At 38.7% G+C, this 25,055-nt stretch overlaps 1 protein-coding gene across 2 annotated transcripts; it reads left to right on the top strand.

The window, feature by feature from the left end:
- The first annotated feature begins 7,093 nt into the window (after positions 1-7,093).
- On the top strand, positions 7,094-22,790 carry INIP (INTS3 and NABP interacting protein). Of its 2 annotated transcripts, none has more exons than XM_031450212.2 (5): positions 7,094-7,331; positions 8,303-8,385; positions 18,452-18,554; positions 21,360-21,450; positions 22,611-22,790. In XM_031450212.2, the coding sequence occupies exons 2-5, from the start codon at positions 8,361-8,363 to the stop codon at positions 22,704-22,706; spliced, it is 315 nt and encodes a 104-aa protein (XP_031306072.1). In that variant the 5' UTR covers positions 7,094-7,331; positions 8,303-8,360; the 3' UTR covers positions 22,707-22,790. The 2 variants fall into 2 exon arrangements, with proteins under 2 accessions (XP_031306072.1, XP_031306073.1); XM_031450213.2 differs by having other exon boundaries at positions 7,098-7,252.
- Positions 22,791-25,055: the final 2,265 nt, after the last annotated feature.

The following is a 25,055-nucleotide window of genomic DNA, read 5'->3' as shown; positions in this document are numbered from 1 at the left end:
GGAAGCAGTTAGAAATGCTCCATGGACAGGAGCTGGGGAGACTTCTGCAGAGAAAAGGCAGAAGCAAAGTAAAGAAATTATCGTTTATAGCTTAAAACCTACGTGGCTGTTAGGGATTGGCTGGTCAATTTCATAACCTTGAGGCATTTACAAGCTTAAATTTTGGTTTGCTGACATGGGTTACCACAGATTTACAGTCCCCTCAGTCTAATGGCCTTGTTTAATCCAACAACAGTAATGTCGAATTGGACAAAGTTTCTTAAGTGATTGTAGTTCTTACATAGTTTTTCCATTAATCTTAATATGGAGAAAACGTGTTCTCTGGTAAGTAATCAACAACTGAGATTGCCAAATTCTTAAAGTAATATTTAGAGTCAGAAATGGATCACAAATGTTACGTGTCATATTAAAACATTGAAATGAGGATGCATATGATAAATTATTATCACAGAATAATAAAATATATTTTAATTTTATCATCAGTTATCACTTATATTACAACGTTCACCACCTCTTGAAGCAATATCTAGTCATACGGTAAGAAGTCAGTATTATGCTTCACTCATGGTCCCTATAAACTGACATATATACAAACATGAGAGGAATATCTGTTGTTTAACACTGTAGAAATGTTCCCTAGCCACCAGTCCAACTGTGCTAATTCACGAGCAACTCCAGAATCACAAGTGAGAACAAGAAGAAAAGCAAGAAAACGAACATTCAGCACTAAAGAGAAATAACTGCTGATTGTGCAAGAATTTGTTGAAGTTGTCTGATCTGAGAGGAAGTATTAAGAAGTTACTCGTTTGTTTTTTCTCTTACTGAAGTACTTCTGCCGCTCAACTATTCGTTGCACTAAAAAGCAGTGTCCATGTTTGACCTTGTGAGATAATAGAAAAAAATATATATATATTGGTCTCTGCTTTCCACTCCCTACCTCCTTCCTGGCACAGAGCTCCTGAAACCCTTGTGAATTCCTAAGTGATAAGAACATAGGAGCATCTTTTGTTCTAATATTGGCCTTTGACCCTGGTTTCTGAAACAGGGTTCCTAAATCCATTGGAACTTCCTGAGTGATAAGAATATCTTTTGTTCTAGTGAGGTGATTCTGGGTGAGCTCCCAGATGACTCCTGGATGGCAGCTAATCACCACCAAAACAACCGAGTCAGGATCAGAAGCTTGGAATTTTTGGCCCCATTCCCCAGTCTCCAGAGAGGGGAGAGGGGCTGGAGATGGTTAATGATCCATCATGCCTACATGATGAAGCCTCCATAAAAACCCCAAAGTATGGGGTTTGGAGAGCTTCCAGGTTGGGGAACCCCCCACATTGAGGGTGACACAACCCAATCTACAGTGACAGAAGCTCCAGCACTCAGCTCCAGCACTCAGGACCCTCCCAGACCTCGCCTTATGTATCCCCTCATCTGGCTGTTCATGTGTATCCTTTACCATGTGCTTTAGTAAACTGGTAAACATGCCACATTAGTGCAACAAGAAAGACAAGCATGTTATTAATTCAAAGCTACAGTCACGTATTTAGGTATTAGATGGTAGATTGTGAAAGAAAAAGTCAAAATGGAGTTGGTATTGCTAAGAGACCTCTCTAAAACGTAGCCAGGAGGCCACTGCATGAGGAAGTATAATTTATGCACATCTCAGCCCAGATGGAATCTGACCTTTTGACCACTTATTGTCTGCCTTAACACAGTCATCCAGAACATCTGCCCAATGTTCCAGAAATTTGAAATACTTATCAGACCATTACCCTAAAGCAACTTGTGACAGCCATCCCTTAAGGATAAGGGTTTCCTTCCTTGTGTCAGAGTGGAGCCTCATGGCTTTTGCCTTTACAATCTGACACTTTCTCTTCCCCAGAATACTCTTTTGGCTTTACCCTAATCTGTATCTCCTGAATTGCAATTCTTAAGACTCCAAACAGACTCTTTTCTTATTTGCACCCTTCTGTGTGTGTGTGTGTTTGTGTGTGTGTGTGTGTGTGTGTGTGTGTGTGTGTGTGTGTGTTTTGATTGATGTTATTGAGTAGGAACCTTCCTTTAAAACAACAGGAAAATACCATAAGAGATTATATTCATAGCTCTTTTAACTGGATAATGTTGGTGCAAAATTTTCCTGTCTGATTTGTCTAGTATCAATCACATTGCCCAATATGGTACTCTGCATGTAGAAAGTACTCTAGGAAAAGCTCAGATGGTTACCAAAAAAGGCAAATTGCAAAAGGCTATATATATATATATCATATATATGTATATATATCCTATATATATATCCTTAGTTTCCTGCAGCAGCTGAGATATATATATATCTCATGGATAGATAGAATGAATATCAACATTTTTATAAAGTTTTAAAACAATTTAATATATTTTAGGGATACAATGTAGCAAAAGTTTAAAGATACATATCGGGGCAATGACAACTAAATTCAGGAAAGTAGCTTACCTCAGAGGTGGAGTGAGAGGAACATCAAGGGGAAGGGTATCTAGGAGGATACAAATATACTTGAAATGTTTTGTTTTTCAGGCCAGGTAGTAAGTTCCACAGTGTCTAATATATTATTACATATATATATATTTAAATCTGCAGTATTTCTCTCTTTTTTTGGTGGAGGGCAGGTAATTAGGTTTCTTTCTATCTTTTTTTTTTTTTTTTTTAAATGAAGGTACTGGGGATTGAACTCAAGACTTCCTGCATGCTAAGCACACACTCTACCATTGAGCCATATCCTTCCCCTCTGCAATATTTATTTAAATGCAACCCAGACAAAAAAGCCTTTCTGGCATTTGTTTCTCAAGTACTCTTAAGTGTGCTCTGAGTGGGCTGCGAAAAGTATTGTGTTAATTTCCTGCAGCAGCTGTAACAAATGACCACGGACTTGGTACCTTTACACAACAGAAATTTATCCTCTCCCAGTTTTGGAGATCAGAAGTCCAAAATCAGTTTGTACTGAAATCAAGGCATCGGCAGGGCCAGGCTCCCTCCACAGGAGGGGAGAATGTTCCCTGTTTCTTCCAGCTCCTGGGAGCTGCCTTGGTTTGTGGCTGCATCACTCCAGTCTCTGCTTCTGTGACCACATTGTCTTCTCTTCTGCCTCTGTCCAATCTCCCTCTGCCTCTCATTTGTGGCAGGACATTTGTGATTGCATTTAGGGCCCACCTGGATAATCTCCCTGCCTCAAGACCCTTAATTCAATCACATCTGCAAAGACCCTTTCCCACATAAGGTAACATTTACAGGTTCCCGGATTCAAGATCAGGTCCTGACCACAAATGCCTTTGTCTCCAGTCACAATAGGAATGCAGTCTTTTCCTAAAGTCAGGGTTGAATAAAATTGGCCCAAGAGTAGTAAATAAAAGGTACTGATTAATTTAAAAGGAACTTTAAGAATGCTAGGGGATTTGGAGCAGCATATGGCTGGTATTTTATCATTAGTGATCTCAAATAAGAGCCTTTCAACAAATTTATTAAATTTATAGATGGTACCAAATCTGGGGAGTGGTTAACAGTGCTAGTGCAATAGTTTAAGAAGAACAAACACCTTGAACTTTGACAAAACAGTAATGCAGACGAGGAAACTGACGAACAGAGAAGCAACTTATTGAAGTGTTCGCCCCATAAGGGGCAGAGCCAGTATTTGAACCCAGAAAGTCCGGTTCTAGAGGCTGCCCTCTTAACCAGTGGGCATTTCTGCCCCTTTTTGTAATTAAAAGTCTCCTAGACTAAGTTCACTTCATTTTCTCTTCCAGGATCTGAAGTAAGAACACATTTTGTTTGAGTAATGTTGTTGTAGCAGCTGGCTTCTAAGATGGTCCCTGCTTTGGACTAAATGTTTGCGTCTTCCCCACCCCGACCCCAGTCCTAATCCAATGTGACTGTATTTGAAGGTGGGACCTTTGGGAGGTGATCAGGTCATGAAAGCAGAGTCCTTATAACTGGGATTAGTGCCCTTATAAATGAGACCCTGGAGAGATCCCTCACTCCTACTGCCATGTGAGGTTGTTGCAAAAGGACAGTTGTCCATGAGGAAGTGGGCCTTCACCAGAGCCCAACCACACTGGCACCTTGATTTGGGACTTTCCAGTCTGCAGAACTGTGAGAAATAAGTTTCTGTTGTCTATAAGCCTTCTAGTCTATGGTATTCTATTACAGTAGCCTGAATGGATAAGATAGTCCCCAGCAATCCCACCTCCTGTATTCACAGCCTTGTAGTTTCCTCCCACACTGTACCAAGGCTGGGCTGTGTGACCAGCAGTATTGGCAGAACAAATGGTCGGAAAATCCTAAGCCAGAACCACCCATCTATGCTGCCTTGATTCTAGCCCCTCAGGAACTGTCTTTGTTATTTTAAATTGCCAAGTTTTGGGACAATTTGTTACAAGCAATAGATAACTAATACAGGAATTGTCTCAAATTCCTACACATTTGATTTTAAAGGCTGCCTAGCATCATGCATTTCCCATAAATATTTAATCACAAAATAGCAGAAGAGGCTTAGGGTAGCTCCAGCTGGAATGTGGGGACTATTCTCAGCTCTCTACTCTGATCCTGAAGGTCTGTAATAATCATAATGCCTCAGGAGGAAGCACTTCTCAGACTGCTACCTGGCATTTCCTTGTCAGTTAACAGAGCCACAGGACTGTAACAGACATTTCTTTTGTCTTAGACTTTCCCCTAGTAGATATGCAGGGTCTCCATATTTATCAGCTGACTTATTGACCAAGTACCAAGATACCCAGTAAAACACAGATCTTTCTTAGTTAACCCCATCACCACCATTCATCTCCAGAACTCTTTTCATCTCATAAAACTGAGACTCTATACCCATTAAACAATAACTCTCCATTGTCCCCTTCCCCTCAAGCCCCTGGCAACCACCATTCTACCTTCTGTCTCTATGATTTTGACTGCTCTAAATTCTTCATATAAATGGAATCACACAGCATTTGTCCTTCTGTTAACTGACTTATTTCACTTAGCATAATGTCCTCAAGGTTCATGCATACTGTAGCATATGTCAGAATTTCTTTCTTTTTAAAGGGTGAATAAAATTTCATTGTGTACATATGCTTCATTTTGCTTATCCATTCATCTGTTTGTGGATACTAGAGTTGCTTCCATGTCTTAGCTATTGTGAATAGTGTTGCTATGAACACTAGTGTTCATATATATCTTTGAAGTCCTACTTTCAGTTCTTCTGTGTATAAAACCAAAACATCCTAATTATTTTGAGTAACCATTATAGTGTTTTCTACTAGTGGGTTGTATCATTTTACATCTCCACCAACAGTGCACAAGGGTTCCAATTTCTCTGGAACACTTGTTATTTTACTTTCTGGGTTTTTTAATTTTTTTAATGGTAGTTATCTAATGGGTGTGAAGAGGTCATTCATTTATTTTTATTTCCTTTTTATAGATGATAGAATTGAAGCACCAAAAGGTTGAACAAGGGCTCACAATTATTAAGTGTCAGAGCTGGGATCTGAACCCAAGTAAATCAACCTACTCTTAACCTGTATGTTAAAATTCTTACGAGACTGAAGTCCCAAAAACTCTCAAAGAGAAGACAAAGGAGTTCAAGGACTAACATCCACTGAATAAAGGGCAAAATAATCAGCAGCAAGTTAAATTTGTCTTTCTTCTGATAATGTTCTCTGAATTCTGGGGAGGCTGAGTTTACTACAAAATTCCAAAATACTGTTCTAGGGGTAGAACTCTATTTTTTTTTCACCTTATATAAGCTTGTTCACAATGTCCATTTGGGACTTAGACTCAAGCTTTCTTATGCCCTAGTTTCAGTGTTGTCTAGTCAGGCAACCTGAATCCAAAAAATTCTCCTGAGGTTCTGTCAGCCATATACATCCCAGTCATCATTTCAGCCAGGCCAGAACTCAGAAAGTTCTTTTAACTTAAACGGGTCCGGGCCAACTAGCAAAATGCTCACTTTATATTGAGATTAATGTAGTCAGCAGACGACTGAGCTTTCTGAGCTGGTCTCGGAGGAATTCCTTCCTCCGGAACAGATATAATGTGAGATTTAAGAACCTGGGCCTTTGCATCTGACAGACCTTCAGTCACTGAAATTCAGTTGAAGACATAAAGTAACTGAACATCTTTGAATCTAATATACAAATCATAAAGAAATACATAAGTAAATCACAAATAAACATATAAGTAAATATAAACCATATATGAATCAGGGAATGACAGGACCAGAGCTGATGAAGAGGAAGCAATGAGCATGTACAAGGCACTTAGTAAATGCTTCTTAGTGTTATTATTTCAGTAATGGATCTATGTGCAACAAAATTGTGTATCATAAACATATATTATTGAGCAAACACCGATTATTAAAAACATATGTTCAAATTCTAGAAAAGATGCATGACTTTCAGATGGTTAGTGACCACAGAACAGGTGACACACAACAAGGTTACTGTTCAATAAGACATATATATCTATTGTGCTAGAATCAGGCTATCAGGTGATCCCTCTAAGAGAGACTTCGTGTTCTTAGATATGGCATACCCGTTTCTTAAGTACAGATTATTGCACGATAGTAAAAATGTCTACAAGTTTAGTGCTTTTTTCCTGCATAATTATGTAAACTATAAAAGAAAAATATCTCTGGGATTTGTGTATCTAGACGCCCAACCTGCGATAGCTGTTAAGGCTCGCTCTCCGAGTCCCAGCGGCAGCTCTGCCTCAGTCCCAACCGAAGTGGATTCACAGCGTCGCAGGACTGGCCGGGTTGGTGGCTTTTCTCCTGCCAGCAGCTTGGATGAAAGGGCCTTTCGCGGTGCTAGGGACCCAGCTGGTCTCTGCCCAACCCCTGTCTCGCTGAGCCAGGAGGCTACGTCACTGCGCCCCGCCCCACTCGGGCCCCACCCCACTCGGTCCCCGCCCCACTCGGGCCCCACCCCACTCGGTCCCCGCCCCCGATGGTGCGGCCTGCATGTTCCAGGAGCCTTTTCGGCTGCCAATCTTCGGAAGGGAAGAGGCGTCTGCATGAAGTGGCAGTTAAAGTACAAATCGCCGTGAGTAGCGGCCGCTGGGTCCCGGTGGGAGGCGGAACTTCCGCTCCCTCTGGTGTATGTCATCAAAAGGCGGAAGCTCAGCGGGGGCGGGAAGGTTGTAGAACAGCACGTTGAGCTCGATTTGCCGGTCTTTGAGTGGTCGCACCCCCGTGAAGAAAGAACCTGACGGCAAGGCGGCCTCAGGCTATCTAGCCTCCGGGTAAGTAGGGCCGCCTGGCGGCGCCGGGGGATTGATGGTCTGTGGCTCTGGAGCTGACCTGCTGCCGCCGTCCCCACAGGTCAGTGGCCTCCCCTTGCCTCCCAGCATTTCTCACTCCCCCTCCTCTCCTTGGTCTCGGCCGCAGCCCCTGCCCGGCCTTCCCCCGACGCACGCCTCAGAGACCCTTCTGAGACGCAGGTCCAGCCCTGTCACATCCCTGCTTGATGTTCCCCGTCACAAGATGGCCCTCTTGTCCCTCCGGTCCATCCCGGCTTCGTTCGCCCTGTCCTTCAGCCGCAGGAGACACCTAACTTTATTTCTTTCAAAACCGACATCTGTTTGCCAGCTCTTGCGCTTTCCTGAGCACCTCTGAAGGCATCCCTTACCACGCCAGGAGAATCAGTTCCTCTCTGCTTCAAGAACACTGTTAACGCCCTGTAAAGAGCGCGTTTGTTATACTTTGTTAGTATGGTTGCTTGAATGAGATGCTATTTTCCCACCGGATTATATGTTTCTTGAGGGCAGGAGTAGGGTATTGATCATTTGTAATCTCCCCAAGGCCCAATACAAAAGCACGAAGTTTGGAAACTAACAGCTCAAAGTATTCGCACTAGCTTTGAGACCTTGGGCACGATCTCCTTAAGTGGTGATAAATAAAATAACTGTCAATCATGTTACACAGCGTATGACGCAGAGTATGTACTCCATAAATATTCGGCTTGCTTTCCTTTTTAGCTTTCAGTATACACAGTAGTTTGGGGTATGTTTTTTAAATGAATCGAGAAGCACAGTAAATGAGTGCTTTTTCTTCCTAGCCCTGTGATCATATTGATGCTATCAATTAGCTGATACATTTGGTAGTATTTGGTAAACACAACCTAATGATGTAATTAAAGACAGTAATGCTAAATGTTGGTATCAACATCTCCAAGAATAAAAGTTAACCTTCATACTCTAATTAAATAACTTGAGGCCCTTGATTTGTCTGTTGTGCCTTTCAGATGTATGTTTCTGAAGAGATGAAGATATGTGTGTACTCATTTTTTACAGGTGATTGTAAAGTGCTGATCAACTGCCACTGAACAAAGTTGAAACAGAAAATAGGAAGATGGCAGCAAACCCTTCAGGACAAGGTAAATGTGTGCTGGAATTTCTTTTATTATTAGGAACTTTCCCCCAATATAGTAAAGTATTTTGATAGAAAATTTAACATAGGGCAGTTACTGTAGCCAGAATAAAAGAATAGCAAAGTAAAACCCCATATCTGAAGCAAGTCCAACATCACCTCAGATACAGAACATCCTTAATGGCTATTAATCCTGTGTTTAAGTCTGTGTTAAGATTATTCGCATTGTAAACCTTAGATCTTCTTCTGATATCTGTGTTCTCTTGCTCTTTTACTTGAGTTCAGAATCACTTTTAAGGAAGTTATATTGTCACCAGGCAATATCCATGCCTTTATCTTCCTTTGCTCTAGAAACTTTAATACACATTTCACCTGTGTTAAGAGCTCTCGAAAGCAGATCAAGTTAGATACATCCTAAATAAGGAGTTTTTATTTAAAGATAAAGTTCTTAAAAACCAAAATTTTATCTCTGAAAAGTATTAAATTCTACTTTGTAAGTCGTTTCCTGCTTAAAAACTTGAAGCAAGCTTCTATTTCCTCTCCATATCAAGTCTAAACTCCTATTTGACTCTTCATATTTTTAAATTAATCTTAGGTTTGTTTTATCATAAACTTCATATTAACGGAATCACTTGTGTGTGTCCACCTTCTTACACTCACTGTTCTGTCTCAGAGCCATCCCTGTTGAACCATGCATCAGTAGTTCATTCTTTTTTATTGCAGACTAGTATTCCATTGTATGAATTTGTTACAATTTATTTATTCATTCTCCCTTTTGGAGGCTTTGGGGTTGTATCAGTTTTGGACATTGTGAGTAAAGCTGCTTTGAATATTTACTTGTAAGTCTTTTTGCAAATATGTGGGTAAATATCTAGCAATGGGGCAGCTGGGTGTACAGTTAAGTTTATGGAAAACTGCTAAATTTCTTCCCAAGTGGCATATTTTACATTCACTCCAGCAATGTGTGAGAATTCTGGTTGCCCCATGTTAAAGCATTGTTGGTCTTTTCAATTTTGGCCATTTTAGAGGGTGTAAAATGACATCTCATTGTACTATTAACTTGTATTTACCTAATGACAAATGCTGAGCACTTTTTTATGTGCTTATTGGCCATTGCAAATCTTCCTTTGTGAAGTGTTTGTTCAAGACTTTTGTTCATTTTTTTTTAATTGGGTTAAATTAATTGGGTTATTTTTATTGTTTTGTGTGTGAGTGTGTTGAGTCTGGATACAGGTCTTTTGTCACTGCTCATTGCATCATCCAGATCATCTTGGAGTTGGTTTCTGTTGACTGCATTTTTTTTTTTTTTTTTGAGTACGGGTCACATTTTCCTTTTTCTTACTAAGTGATCTGTTATTGAATACTTGGTGTTATGATTAATCCATTGTAGAGAATCTGGTTTCTGTTATATGCCTCTGAAATGTGATTTTTGTTCTAGCACGTGGCTTGACTCAACTTACACTCCAAACTTTTGTCTCCCTTCTGTTGGGCAGCAGCTGAAATCTCTGCTCATTCTTTTCAGCTTCCAGCTGCTGCTTTCCTGCCTGGCTCCCTGGGGTCTCCCCCACGTTATGTGTAGTTCAGCAGAAAGCGAAAACTTTGGGTGGATTCTGTAGACGTGTTTGGGGCTTTACTTCTTCCGCCTTTCCCTCTCAAGTCTCTCCCCTAATTTCCTGGTTACTCTGCCAGCCCTGAACTCTGTCCTGTGATACCTCAAGCCAGTAAGAGGAGGCTGTGCAAGCTGTAGACTGAGGAGTGCAAAAGGCCACCAGTTCCCAGATACCACCAGCTGCAGTTTCTGCCTGATTTGGGTCAGTGTCTAAGGCCTTCAAATAATGAATGTTTAAATATTTTGTCCAGAATTCATTATCATATTTATGGCAGGATTAGTCTAACCAGACTATTCTGCTCGTACTGGAAGTTGGAAGCTCACTGAATCTGTTTTGGTATATTAGCTGCATTTAGGACAAACTAAAGGTTACCGGAGTTTTATAGAAGGTATAGTATTGTAAAAAGCTAGCTGTGGTGATAGCTTTACTAGCTGGAACCTGCTAATACTATTCTGTTCTCTCAAATAAGCATGTGTGATTCATGTGCTCTGTGGGTTAATCACAGGTCGACATTCCCCCGTGGTCTTTGACCTCTTTTTTTCACCAAGTTATAAGGATTCGAATGAAAAGTAATTTAATTTGAGACAAAATGAAACTAAGAGAAATCCATTTTGGAAAGAAAATATGCTGCTAAAAACCACACAGTGCAGTCCAAATGGAAATAAATTTTAAATTATCCTCCTGTTTTAATAGCACAAATATTTGAGATTTACAATTTGCTGGTTACTCTTTTTTTTCCTTAATAGTTGCAGTAAAGCACCATCAATTTTAGTGTTGCCTTTGATTGATCCATAGTCATATCCACTATGAAACATCCTCTAATCTAAACTGAAGTGAATTTAGATTAGCCCTTTGGCTTTTGTTGCTGTTTTTGTCAGTGTTTTGTTGGTGTCCTGGAGCTGCGGCTATCAGGCACCAGCAGAGGGAGCCCATATCATGTTCTGTACACTCCTAGACTCTCCATGAAATTTTAAAATTCTTACTTACTTGGATCTATTGCATTTTACTCCCTATATTAAATTATTTCTGTACTGTTTATGTGTATAAAAATGTAGGAGTTCACATTACTACTATCGCGTGATAGACTGCTGGATCTGAAAGAGGGCTCGGAGAACACAATGGATTCTCTCCCCTACACCGGAGACATTAATAAATTACAACGCACAGATCAAGATCTTTTTAAAGTCATTGTTCTTTTAGTTATCATTGTAAGATAACTATGGCACTTGGCATTCAGTCTCCACAATAAATAATTCCTATACACATAAACAGTACAGAAACAAGAAACCTCAAAGGACAGAAAAAGTGGCAGTAGCTTAAAAGGAATAAGACCCTGGGGTCTGAGTGAGAGAGAACTTGAACACAGGGAGATGGCCTGAGCACACATTAAGGCTTATTCCTTTCCTTGATCTGTATTTTCGGTAAATTCCAAAAGGCGGCTAAGAGTTGAATAGGAAGTGTTTGCCATTAACTAGATATCCAGACGACTAAGTTACTGGTACTAATTAATTCATGTTAATAATGTTGTTATATTTTTTTCTTCTGCTAAGACTTAGCCAACAGGCAGTCTCCCCTGGATATAGGAATTTGAGCTCTAACCACTGAATATATTTTATATCTCATTTTGGAGTGTGATAGGCAGAATAATATTCTCGTCACCCACCTCCAAAAAATGCCCGCACTATAATCCCTGGAACCTTTGCCTGTTACCTTACATGGCAAAGATAACTTTGCACATGTGATTAAGGTTAAGGGCCTTGAGATGGGAAGATTATCCACGTGGGCCCATTTTAATCACATGATTCCTTAAAAGCAGAGAACTTTTTCCTGGCTGTGGTCAGTGAGAGAAATGACCACAGAAGGGTCAGAGAGATGGAACGTTGCTGGCTTCGAAGTTGGACAAAGGGGACCACAAGCCAGTGAACTCAGGCAGCTTCTAGAAGATGGAAAAAGCAAGGAAACAGATCTTCTCCTAGAACCTCCAGAAAGGAATGCAACCCTTGATTTTAGCCCAGTGAGACTACTGACCTATAGAACTGTAGGATAATATGTTTGTGTTGTTTTTAAGCCACTGAGTTTGTGGTACTTCGTTACAGCAGCAGTAGAAAAATGGAAATAATATACCATTTAACTATCTGAGACAGAAACCTAGGAACCATCCTTGACACCTTCCTCATTCTTTACTGCGTATTTATCCTCACTGTCCTGCTGACTTAACTTCCTAAACGGCTCTAGGGTCTGTTCATCTCTCCATTTCTCTGGCCTCTAACAACTTCTGTCATCTCTAGCTTGCTCTACTGTCATAGTCTCGTTTTCTCTTGTCTAGTCTGTTATCAGCCTTACAGCTACAGTGATCTGTCTAAAGCAGGAAGTTATTTTGTCCCCTACCCCTAATTAACCTAATTAATATAAAATTTCAGCTCAAGCATTACTTCCTTTGGGAGACTTCTGACACCGCTCCCCCTACTTCCAGTCTAGATCAGATTGATTCAACATTGATTCCTACAATAATTGTTAAAAATGCTTATAGAATTTTATTTCTTTATTTCAGACTATATTCATCTTAGATTTTAACTGTATATTCGTGTCATTATTTGATAATCTCCATCTTCACTGGACTGTTTAAGAGCCATGAGAGCTAGAATCAAGTCAAGTTGTAGCTCATCATTATATTCTTAGAAGCTACATTAGTGCCTGGATGTCATGGATACACAATGAATATATGTTGAATCAGTAACTAACATGTTAAATTAATACTGTCAGTAGTATTTCCTCTAATACTAAACAGCTGTCTTTTAAGTATATGATAGTTTGATTTACTGTATAGTTGTGAAGAGTATGTAGCTTGTAGGATGACCACTTGAAAGGATTTGAAAATTTTAAAATGTCTTTTTAAAAATCATTATTATAGAAGTAATATAACAACTGTCATTGGAAAGTAGATTATCCATAACCCCAAAGATATTTTTTATTTTTTAGTTTTAGATTTTTCTCAATAAAAAGAATTCCAGTTAGTCCTTGTTTAAGTATGATAGAACTATTCACATAAAGTGAATGTCAGCTGTTAGGTTTTAAATGCAATTTGATGTAATGCTAGTTACGCCAGAATATTTTTAGTGACACAGAAATGTGTGGGAGTAAATGGTTCTATAAATGAATGTGGAAATGAGAATATATATGATTGTGAATGAGACACAGTTCTAAACGTGGAACTTTTAGAGTGTGCTGCTTTATTCTAAGACAATTTTATTAGGAAAAATGTTAGTTATAAAGGAATATTAAATAATTCCTATTGTATATGAGATAATATATTTGATAATATATTTTAACACCCTCATGCTTCTAAGAATGTAAAAGATACATGTAACTAAGATACATGTAAAATAATGTAAAAGTAAAATGTTAAATTATGGCAAGAGACAGTTTGTATTTAGAAAGAAAAACACAGTTCATGTAGTGATTATAATAAAACAATGAAGTTTTATATATTGATGCCCTAGAGTAAGTTTGTATAAATCCTGAAGGTGAGAGAATCTTACTCTAGAAAATTAAACTTCAGATAACCAGATAGACTACCTAGTTTGTGCCTTAAGTTTCAAATTTGAAATAAGCTATCGTTATTACCTAAGTGCTATCTGTTGACTTATATATATTTATAATATAGTATTTTGTGCAAAACTGACATGTAAATTAATACAAGGTTATTTTTGGAAGCTCAAGAAGGGAGCACATTAGACAAGATCAGAAAGTAAAAATCTAATGGACCTGACCGTACCCTTTCCCTGTAAAGTAGTTTCTGTGGCTCTCGGCTGCCTGTATGTAGACATTAAGCTCCAGAATGTTATGCAGGAGATAACCTTGCCTGGACACTCAGGCTTCCGGGTGGGAGCATGAGGCATTAAGTGAGATGCAGAGAGAGGCATCCCATCTTTACCAGGGGAGGAAGGCTGTGAGCCATCCCTGTCTAATGACTTCTTGTTTAACTATTTTAACAAGTTCTTAAATGTCTGAAGGGATTTTGTGCATGGAGAAAAATACTCATCACTGTTCATAATTAATACTCAGGTTTTTAAACCCACTTACAAACTAAGTTCTAAAATAAATTTTTTTAACATTTAGAATTGATTACAAGCTTATTTAGTTATTCTCTTTAATAACGGTTTAAATTACAATTAATATGACTTCTATAATACTTCACTTTATATAGTGATTGCAAAACTTACTACACGTAAGCCTATTTTAAAACATTAACCTATGGGTTTAATTAACTCTTACTCTGTCGGTAGTACTTTTTTTTTTTTTAACTCTTCCTGGAATTATAATAATCTTTCCAGATTCTTATTTCTGTACCTTTCCAGGATTATAGTAATTTTTCTATACCTTCTTAGGGTTATGATAGTCTTACCACTACCAAATCAAAACAAAATTTCAGATTAGTCAGGGTTTAGATTTGTTGATGGATTTGATTCCTAGGTAAAGCATAAGATTTGGTTATGCCTTTAAAGAAGATTTAAAAGCTATGTTGGTGTGCGCTGGGTTACTTCTGTAAAACTTTACCTGCTAAGTTAATGGGATTTTTTTTTTAACTTGTACCTTTCTTATAGATTTTTAGTTTCTTGCAACCCACAGTTATTCCCTGAATGAAATACTTTTTTTTTTTTTAATGTGATTAGTGTGTTATAACCCACTGTTCTGTTGTCATTTATGAACTGTTGTTTTCTGGTAGCATTCCTGCCCGGAATTATGGACATTTCATCTCCCAAGAGATGAGGGATCAGGTCTATACCGTTAGCTCTTTAGGGTATTTCGCTGATTCACCCACTCAGAACTCAGTCTCTACTTGGCCATTGTGTGTGGCCATGGGTGCTCACTGACCACTGGGTCCCCTTTCAGATGTCGTACATGTGTCAGGACTGGCACTGATCTCACCCTCCTGTTCTTGGTACGTAGCGTGCTTTTTCTGGAATTATTTGGCTTATTCACAGTTCCCTTTCTCCTATAACTAAATAAAAAAGTACACAGCTATATTTTATAAACAGACATATACTTACTAGGACAAACAGAACACCTAAATGTTAACACTAACCTGATTATTAACATAAAAACTATACTTTCACCCTTCTTTACAATATTTTTATGTACCTTAAGTTTCTTTTTTGTATCTTATTATGAATTCATGGCTTATCACAGATTGAGTTTGTTCCATTTTGTTATAATTATTCTCTTTTTAATGTTCCAGTTGTGACAGCTTGGCTAACCTCAAGCTGCTATCTTTGTTTTTTTTTAGCACTATCTTGGACCTTGAAAAACAATCTTGCTTTCTGACAAGATATTCCAAGCCCACCTTGATTTTTTTTTTCCTGCACTAAGACATGGAACTAATACTCTCCCTAGAACTCTGATCTTTTTAGTGGAGGATAGTATCTGAGACCAAAATTGGTTCCACATGGAGTTGATAATCACAAAGGTACAGTTGCTTGTCACTGTAGTGACAGAACAGTGAAGTGTGTTCTTTTAAGGGCAGATGTTAATGACAGTAGCCCAGTTTTATCTTAATATTACTGAATCTTTTAAAATCTTACCATTTTCTTCATTATAAGGTTTCACTGACCACTAACACTGTTTGTTGCATTGATGTGTATCTTCCTTTGGTGAAGCTTCCTTTGCTGGAAATGCCTCCACTCACCCCTTTTGACTATTTGGCAAACTTAGTAAAATGAGGGGAAGGAGAGGATAATTTTCATTTAAACTTCAACACAGCTCTGAAATGTTAAACAGAGCCAGAACAATTGAATAGATTTCTGTATCTTGAAACATTTTTATCAAACTCAAAGTTTTCTTCCTTTTAAAAAAAATTATATAGTGCTTAGTCCAACCACCCTAACACACACCAGCTTGGTGTTTTAGTTGCAAATCATTTGCTGAATTACAGTTACATCATATTCTTTAATGTTTATACATTTTTATTACTTTAAAAATTACCCTTTGACAGGGAAATATACACAAAATGTTATGATAACTCACAGAGAAAAAAATGTGACAATGAGTGTGTATATGTCCATGAACGACCGAAAATTGTGCTGAACACTGGAATTTGACACAACATTGTAAAATGATTATAAATCAATAAAAAACGTTAAAAAAATTACCCTTTGAATTTAGTGTTTAAATAGTAAGTTTTTTTTAAATGCTGATTTTACTTTTTAAAAATTATAGTCAGTTACAGTGTGTCAATTTCTGGCATACAGCAGAATGTCCCTGTTTTTTATATTTTTATACACACACACACACACACACACACACACATACATATATTCCATTTTACTTGTAATGTGAACTTTTTGTATCTCTTATTTCCTCTTTCCAGTGCCACCTCACTCCCTTGTGCTTTGGAAACAATATTTTCATGAGATTATAATTTTTAATATTACCAATCAGATCATAGACATTTAAAAATAATTTGTGCAAGCTTACATACATTGAAAATGTATATAATATTAATACTGAAATATACAGTTGCATATCAAATGCTGGGGGGTTGGGTGGGGAATACTTTCTCTCTGCCCTCATTTCCCTACCCCTGCCAGATAGTTGTTGTTTCTGATTCTCTAAATCATTGGACCTGACATTTTCTATTACGTTGCTAGTGGTGTTTCTTAATAGTATTTTGTCAAAGTTTCGATTATTTTTACATATGGCACCCTTTACCATAGCATTAGCATTCACAGGCTTAAATATTGTACATTCTTGGAAATTCTGTATGAAATCCTTTCTTAGGTAGTAGACTTCTCCTGCGACACTCCTGTCTATAAGGTTGTGTGGAGCAGGTAATGCTACATGGCTTGTAAAGGCAGAGCTTCTTCCCCAGAAGGAGGTTTTAGGATTAGAATAGTTGAAGAATCACCTTGAAGGCTTGCAAAACAATCTTCTCACAAGTACCAGAATGTATTCTTGTGAATTATCTGATCCAGAAAGAAGGAATCTCCTATTACTAGAATTTGATGACAGCTTGATGGCATAAGCATGAGTGTGCAGAGAAGGAAAATGGAGATGACAAATTCCTAAAATGGGTGTGGGGAGACACGTTTTGCCCAGAATCCTGGCCACAGTCAGTATACTGAGGCCAGATTTCCGAGCAGGCTTAGATGAAAATGCTCTAAGACCCACTGCTTCTAGTTGAGCCCAGTCTGAGTGTGAATACTCCTTGTTTCTTGTACATCCTGCACTGCTCCTGACCAATCTCTGCCCCTCTCCCCAGGAGAGGAGGAAATATGCATCCTACCACCCAATTCTCCCTTATAATCAATATAAAATGCTTAGAATCCCTCACATGAGTACCCTTAAGACTGCTTAGGTCTGCTCTGCTTGAAGAATGCTCCCTCCTTCCTGCTACCTTCATTATCTTCAGCACAGTGATGCTGGCCCAGTGACTAGTTCCTGGCCTTTTTTTTTTTTTTTTTGCCCCCATAGTTCTTTCCTAATCCTTTAACTTTTGCATTTGTTTTCTTCTAAATTAGGGATCAGAAACTAAAATGCCTGCAGGTATAAACAAATCTGATAAGGTTTTAACAGGCTAGAGAGTGCCCAGCTAAAGGGAACAACTGTTTCTTTGTTCTTAATTGTTGCCATGGGGACATCCAGACCCCTGTTGCCAGATCTTGAGATGTTTCAGGAGAAGCAAGTAATCTGAGAATTTTGTATACATGCTCTCAGTGTTTACATGTTGGCATTTAATTCACATTTTAAATATATAGTTGGATGCTGCTCCTGGGTCAGGACTTTGAACCTCTGCTTGAGATCTTTTTTTAAGATTGGAGCTCAAAATCAAACCTAGAATTCAGTATTTGGTAAGGGACGTATGTGTTTGTTACCTGTCAGTTATGCTCCATTTCTCTCTCAGAATTATTTTCTAGTCAGTTGCAATTCTTTGACTTGTTCCTTAAAGACGGTGTGTCATTTCTGAATGAAAGCAGTTTAAAAAAAAAAAGGAATATTGTTTTGATCTGAGTATATTTAATGCTCCCTACCCCTCACTCCCACCACCTTCTTCCCCCATGAGAGAGGCATTCACAAAGAGGCCTAAAACGGAGAACTAAGAAACTCTCCGAGATTGCCTGGGCAGGATAGAGATTGGCCTCTGCAGCATTTGAGGCTACAGAGATTTTGTTAAAAGCCAAATGCTGTTACCCATACTTTGGTGATTAAAATTCTTTAGAACTAAGCCTTAGAAGTCCTCAGTCAGTATTATACTTTGCATTTATCTGTGTATCATGCTGTTAAAGTTGCTGGAAACTAGGCAGTAGAGAAACAGTAACAATCTAGGGAAACTACTTGCTAGTGACTTCATTATCATGTTAGAGAACAGAATTTTGCTTTCTGGGTTTCTAGGTAGCTTAGGTTTATAAAATAGCTCTAAAATGTTTTATTTCTCTATCTCATCCCACACCCCCTCTCTTTTTTTAGGTTTTCAGAACAAAAATAGAGTTGCAATCTTGGCAGAGCTGGACAAAGAGAAAAGAAAATTACTAATGCAGAACCAATCTTCAACAAATCATCCTGGAGCTAGGTATTAAAGAATAATGTGGTTTTTATATTCAGTGATATAAAAAATATCTTGGATAAAATAACTGAAATTGGTTGGCAATGGTTTGTTTTTTTTAACATTGGAATTTACATGTTATGTTTTATTTTCTAGTTGGATTTGAAAAAATTAGATTATTTAATTGATTAGATTTTAAATATTTAAATTCTAATCAGAATATTTAATTTTCCCTACAGCCTACTTTCCAAAAAAAGAAAAGAATTATCTATGGTTTTTGTTACTGAAATTATTGTTAATGTCCTACTTTTTAAGCATTCTACAAAACAGGTAAAATTTGGGTAGCTTAAAGATCTTTGTGTTCAGTTTCTGCCATCTTAAGTCTCTTCCCTGACATCCATTATCCTGTTCAGCCACCATCCTGACTTTCCCCTCTTTTTCAGCCAGACCTCTTAATGGAGTTGTCCATATATACTCATCTCTGCTTTCTTACTCATTTACTCCTTGACCCACTATACTCTGGTTTCCAGGCCTCCCCACCACAAAGAATAGGTTCAAGCCTTGGTTACTTGCAGCCTCCTTATGGCTAAATCTGGTGGACCAACGCCCTTTTCTTAGCATTACTTGACATTACTGATTGTCCCCTCCTTTTTTTAAAAAAAAAATATATATATATATATATAGAAATATAGTTGCTGCACAATATTATGTTAGTTTCAAGTGTACTACATAGTGATTTGACATGTGCATACATTATGAAATTATCTCCACAATGTCTAGAAACCATCTGTCCCCATGCAAAGTTATTACAGTATTACTGATCATATTCCTATGCTGTATATTACATTCCTGTGGCTTATTTATTTTCTAGCTGAAAGTTTGTGCCTCTTAATCCCCTTTACCTATTTCTCCCATCCTTGCCTGCTTCCCCTCTGACATCCACCCATTTGTTCTGTCTATGAGTCTGTTTTCATTTTGTTTTGTTTGTTTTGGTTTTTAGATTCCACCTATAAGTGAGATCATATGGTGTTTATTGTTGCAAATGGCAAGATTTCTTTTTTGATGGCTGAGTAATACTCCATTGTATACAGTCCCTCCTTAAAAGGCTTTCTTTCTTTGGCTTCCATTCACTCAACGTCAGTTTCTTTTTCCGACATTTCTCCACTGCCTGTCTCTTAAATGTTGATGTTCCTCAGAGTTCTGTTCTAGACCCAGTTTCTGAGTCTGCATCTTTTCCCTGAACAGTTGCATCCACTTTCACAACCTGTTATTTATGTGCTGATAACTTTTATACGTTTGCATCTCTAGCCTAGTCCTCTCTCAGGCACTAAACTGCCTCCTAGACATCTCCATTTGGATGCCCTAAAGGCACTGTAAACTTAGTGTATCCCACACTAAACTTATCTTCCTTCTCTAACTACTTAATATTCTTGGGTTGCTTGTCCCCATGAGTGGTACAGATCTACTAGTAATCAGTCAGAAATGTGAACTTTAATTGTTTATTATTCCCTTTCACTTGCATCTCTAAGCATTTATCATTCTCTTATGTTTATATTTTGAATGTGTCTCAAACTTGTCCATTTTTTGTCGTTGCTATGATGCTGCCCTGGTCCTGGCCACTCATTTTTTTGCCTCAATTACTACTTCCTCACTGAATTTTCCTGTAGTCTCAAATTGTTTCAAATACATTTATCAGTTGCGTCAGTTAGGACGTCTTCATCTGCAACTAACAGAAAACCAGACAGTTGGCCTAAACGTTAGGATACATGTTAACCAGAGCGTGAAGATAAGGCGCTTGCAGAGGGGCTTACTGCAGTGAAACAACAGTGTCAGCAGTGACCCCGCTTCCTTTTGTCTTTCCTTTCTGCCTCTCTCCAGGGCTCAGCACCTCCCTACTGGATAAAATAGGACTGCAGTAGCCTAGGCATCGCCTCTACGCTGAGCCACTTGCAGAAGTAAAAGCCAAAAAGGTTCCTGTCCTATGTCCTTTTGAGGAAAATGGTCTCAAAACCTCCTAGCAGACCTGTGAAGTCTAGTTGCCCAGAATTGTGAACCCTTCTCTTGCCTAAACAGGAAACCAGCAAGGAGAATGGTATTGTCTTCTGCTAATCAACGTTCACCCCTGGGGGAGAGCCTGGCTTACCCTGAAGCCTGGGGCCATCGATAACTAAGTTTGGGTTCCGCTAGCAAGGAAGAAGGGAGAGGGACAGTTGTTAGGGAGGTGACAGCACTGGCTGCCATAGTGGCGGTCTTTCAGAACCGTGGTGTGATATTCCTGATCGTGTCCCTCTTCTGCTTGTGACACTCTTTGGAAGTCTCCCTCTACTGTTAGGATAAGGTCTGCGTTTCTTAATGTATTTCATACTTCACAAGGCTCTACATGTCCTAGTACCTGCCTTCCTCCCTCGCCTCGTTTTTTGCCAGCCCACTTCTCTCCTCCCCAACCCTGACCTCCAGTCCTCCTGAACTCTTAATTTCTTCAAACACATCAAGCTCTTCTGCCCCAGGCCTTCTCACATACTCTTCCTTCTGCTTAAAACATTCATCTCTTTAGTTTTTGTCATAAATGTAACTTGATAATAGACCAGAGTACCTCAAATCTGTTTGAAAGTAGGGGACCATAAATCATCAATAAAAAGGAGATAATTTGAAGCCTTAGTAAATAACATAGGCTATCTTCATATAAATTACTATTGACAGTGGGAAAAGGAAAAAAGACTTATTCTGGAAGGCCTTTTTTTTTTTTAATCTCTATAAAGAATATATGATGAAAAATGTGATTCAGAAGAAGGGAGTCTCTAAACAGTCAAGTAACCGAGATTCCCATTTTAGCATCGCACTCTCAAGACCCTCTCTTAACAAGGACTTCCGGGACCACGCTGAGCAGCAGCATATTGCAGCCCAACAGAAGGCAGCTTTGCAGGTGAGCAAAGTGTAACTGACATTCTTGTCTCATGGGAGGTTTCCTGGGGCTTGGAAACCAGCATAGTTCTTACTTTGTATTTCAGTGGGAGCAGTATCAATAAAAATGTTCCACACATAATTGCAGTGGTTTGCTGACATTCGGTCATGCCCAAAGGATTTGAAGGACCAATACAGCAGTAATGAAAGTATCTTTTATGGTGCTGACGCAGTCATGATTGATTCTGTGCTGTACTTGGCAAGGGATTGCTTGTGTACAGAACAGTTTAGGATATTTGGATGGACAGAATGATCTTGAATGCTGAACTGGCTAGTTTAATGGTACTTCTGTATTTTTTCAAATTTATCATGCCATTATGTCTTTTGATAGTCTTACCAGTTCTTTATTGTTGTTTGGATTCTTTTTTTAATGGTCAGCATGACTGTTGTGCAGGAAGTGTTTAAAGACAACTCTTACCATAAGAATGTGATAATCCATCAGTTTAAAAAAATTGTTCTTATAGTGATAAACACTTTTAGTATTACATTGATCTTGGATATTTAACTAAGATTCCCAGAGACCTCGGACAAGACATCATTACCTATGCTTTTAAACCTCAGAATCTCAGAGTTGGAAGGCACATTAAAGATCATCTCACTTTAGACAACCTATAAATAGTCCTCCTTTGTTTAGTGACAAAGGGAAGTCACTGGTGGTTTTCTGTTATTTATATTCCAACATTCTCTACAAAATGTTGGTGTCTTAATCACCAGTAATCAGCTGCCTTTCCCCTTCTTCCAACTCCCGCCCTCTTTCTCAAGCTCCTGCTTTGTTGATCAAGAGCAGAGTACTTTGGGACCTTTGTTGCTAGCTTTCCTCCCCACTCCAGGGAACAAAGTAATTCATGTCTTTGACTCAGTTATTGACTGAAGAGAGTCACAGAGGAGAGAGTGGGGATGATAAATTAGTACCTGATACAACTTGCTAATATGGATTCTTTATTATTGTCCATCTCCTGTGTATTTCAACAAAATTAACAGCATAAGAACTGATTTTTAAAACAAAATTTGGCCTCAAGCACTCAGAAAGGATAAGTAATGTTAATGCTTTGATTGGAGAATTGTGACTCTGAAAGCTTAATTGCCTTTTTTTTCCTTCTTTTTTTTTTAACTCTTTCCCAGCATGCACACGCACATTCATCTGGATACTTCATAACTCAAGACTCTGCGTTTGGGAATCTTATTCTTCCTGTTTTACCTCGCCTTGACCCAGAATGAAGAAAATATTTGTAACAAAAGTGACTCTGTAATTTCAGACGCCAAAGCTCCCACCGTTCAGTGCTATGCAGACTGTGACTTTCAGAATCTTAGTGGACTTTTATATGTTTTGTTTCTTGAGAAGAAAGACATGTGTAAGTGAAAGCGAAAAAGGAGGGTAACCGGGACAATGAGAGCTTTGGAAGCTGTATTATCTGAGGAACTGATCACGCTACCCATGACTGTAACTTTTGTGTAATGCAGTTTGATTTTTAACTCTGAATCAGACTCTGAATTGGACGTGGTCACATAAACTCACCCCCAGCCCCCAACTAGTTGGCCTGAGTATATCATGTCTACAGTAGACTTTCAAGAACCATTTGAAGTACTCAACTATAAAGAAATGAGGGTGCTTTTTTTAAAAATGTGAATCAATAGGCTTAAATAAGTTACATTCACATTTGCTGTTTATAGAATTGATAATCAGTGTACCTTTTTTTGTACCTTTTGAATTTATAGTCAGTGTATCATCCCGAAATATCCTTTAACTCGAAACTAGTTCCCCTATTCTCAATTTTAAAAGAAAACCCAAGATAAGACTAAATTACCAACTAGCCTTAAACATCTTTTATAAACCTATGCCACTATAAATTATGTGACTGAATGCTATTAAAAGCAGTAAGAAATATAGTTTTAAAATTTGTACACGCGCTTAGTTTTATGACATAAATGGTGTCATACTGCAGTTCTAATGCCCATTTTTACTCTAAAAACATGCAAGTTGAGCCCCCTTTTAGTTACTTGAAGGAAGGAGTTAGGTTAAGCAGGTTTCTCAACACGATACAGCTTTAACAGAATCCAGGGTGCTTGTTTAAATATGCAGTCCCCACAATTAACCCTAATCCTGTGGAATTAGTGTCTCTAATTCAAAATAAAGTCTGAAAACCATGGGTTAGAGAATTCAGTTTTCATGATATATAAATTCATAGATTTGTAGGTCCCTGAAACTTAGAGGTCAGTTAGCTAACACTGACTTTTTTTTTTTTTACTTTTAATAGGATTGAAATTATGTTCTATACTATATCAGAGATGTAGTATGTTTTTTATAACTGACCTCATCCTGGCCTTGAGTCCCCATCTCTGGTGGTAGGATGAAATTTAAACTTGAAATTCCAGTTTGGGTCAATGATTAGAAAAAGTTCATCTTCCTTTCAAGAGTTTCTTCTCCCTCCTAACCTAGATATTTGTACCAACCACAAAGCCCCTAAACTACATGAAGCAGGAGTGGACAATTCCAGATATGGCTGCTCCATTTAGGTTCTTTCTGTTGAGAATTTGAACTGGCTTTCTTCATTTGGGTGAGCTGGCAGCTGTCCCCCGTTGTCAGGGTCACCATTACAGCCAAGGTGCCCTTTCTCCTCCTGCTAGGAGCACCAGGGGAGCCTTTGCCTCCGTCCTGTCTCAGGTCCATCCAGCTCTCCTTGGCCCCCCTTGTAGTGGTCCCTGTTTTCTGTAATTAATTTGATCAACTTACTGTTCTGTGAGATCCTTGAGCTACTGGCATCATTCTAAATCTGTCTACTGATGCTAGGGAGATACAATTTTTGGATTGTATCGTTTTTATACTATTGAAGCCTCTACCAAACGTATGACTTTTATAACCTCGGGAAAGAGATCTTTTTTCCAATGGTATCTTTTTCTGCTCTCTTTGTCTTTTAAATTGATGTTGCCTCAGTCCTACAGTCCCGGCTAGTAAGCACTTCCTCCACCCCTCTCCTTTGAATCACTTACAAATTCAATTCAATTCATATGTATTTATTAATATGTCCTCTGTAAAGCACTGTGCTTTGCGGCAGGGCGGGGGGTGGGGTGGGGTGGGGTGGGGGTGGTGAGTGAGACCTGCTCTTAAAGAGGTCACGGTGGAGAAGAGCCAGGAAGTAGGGACTAAGGCGTTGTGAGGACGGCAGAGGCTAGTGGAAAGCAGCAGTGGACTCAGCCCTGAGGTGAAGTTCCCTCGGACTGGGGGTGTGTTTGGCTAACCCACTTACACTCTTTACATGTCACCCTGTCTCATCTGTAAAACGGGAATGGTACACACTCCGCCTACTGCGTCTGTTGTCTACACCAGTATTTTTCAAAGTGCAGGCCTCAATACGTTACCAGATTGAGAGGCCAACTGAATGGGGTGTGACCTGCTTTTTTTTTTTTTTTTTTTTTAATAAAATAGAGAACATTAGAGTATATGGCATGTAGTAACAGGATGTTTTGTTTCATGAGTCTTCTTTTACTGTTTGTTTGTGTGTTTTACTTATTTTGTTTATCGCATGTTCCAACAGCAGGTAAGAACTCCGAAGGCGAAGGTTTTTCTTT

This window comes from Camelus dromedarius, chromosome 10, assembly GCF_036321535.1.
Source record: "Camelus dromedarius isolate mCamDro1 chromosome 10, mCamDro1.pat, whole genome shotgun sequence".
Lineage (NCBI taxonomy): Eukaryota > Metazoa > Chordata > Mammalia > Artiodactyla > Camelidae > Camelus > Camelus dromedarius.
Note: the sequence above shows the minus strand (reverse complement) of the source record. Positions and strands in the feature narration are given on the sequence as shown.

Coding starts and splice junctions, on each gene's coding strand:
- INIP (XM_031450212.2), top strand. CDS start 8,361: ATGGCAGCAAACCCTTCAGGACAAG. Junction 8,386..18,451: donor AGCAAACCCTTCAGGACAAG/GTAAATGTGTGC, acceptor CTCTTTTTTTAG/GTTTTCAGAACAAAAATAGA. Junction 18,555..21,359: donor ACAAATCATCCTGGAGCTAG/GTATTAAAGAAT, acceptor TTCCCATTTTAG/CATCGCACTCTCAAGACCCT.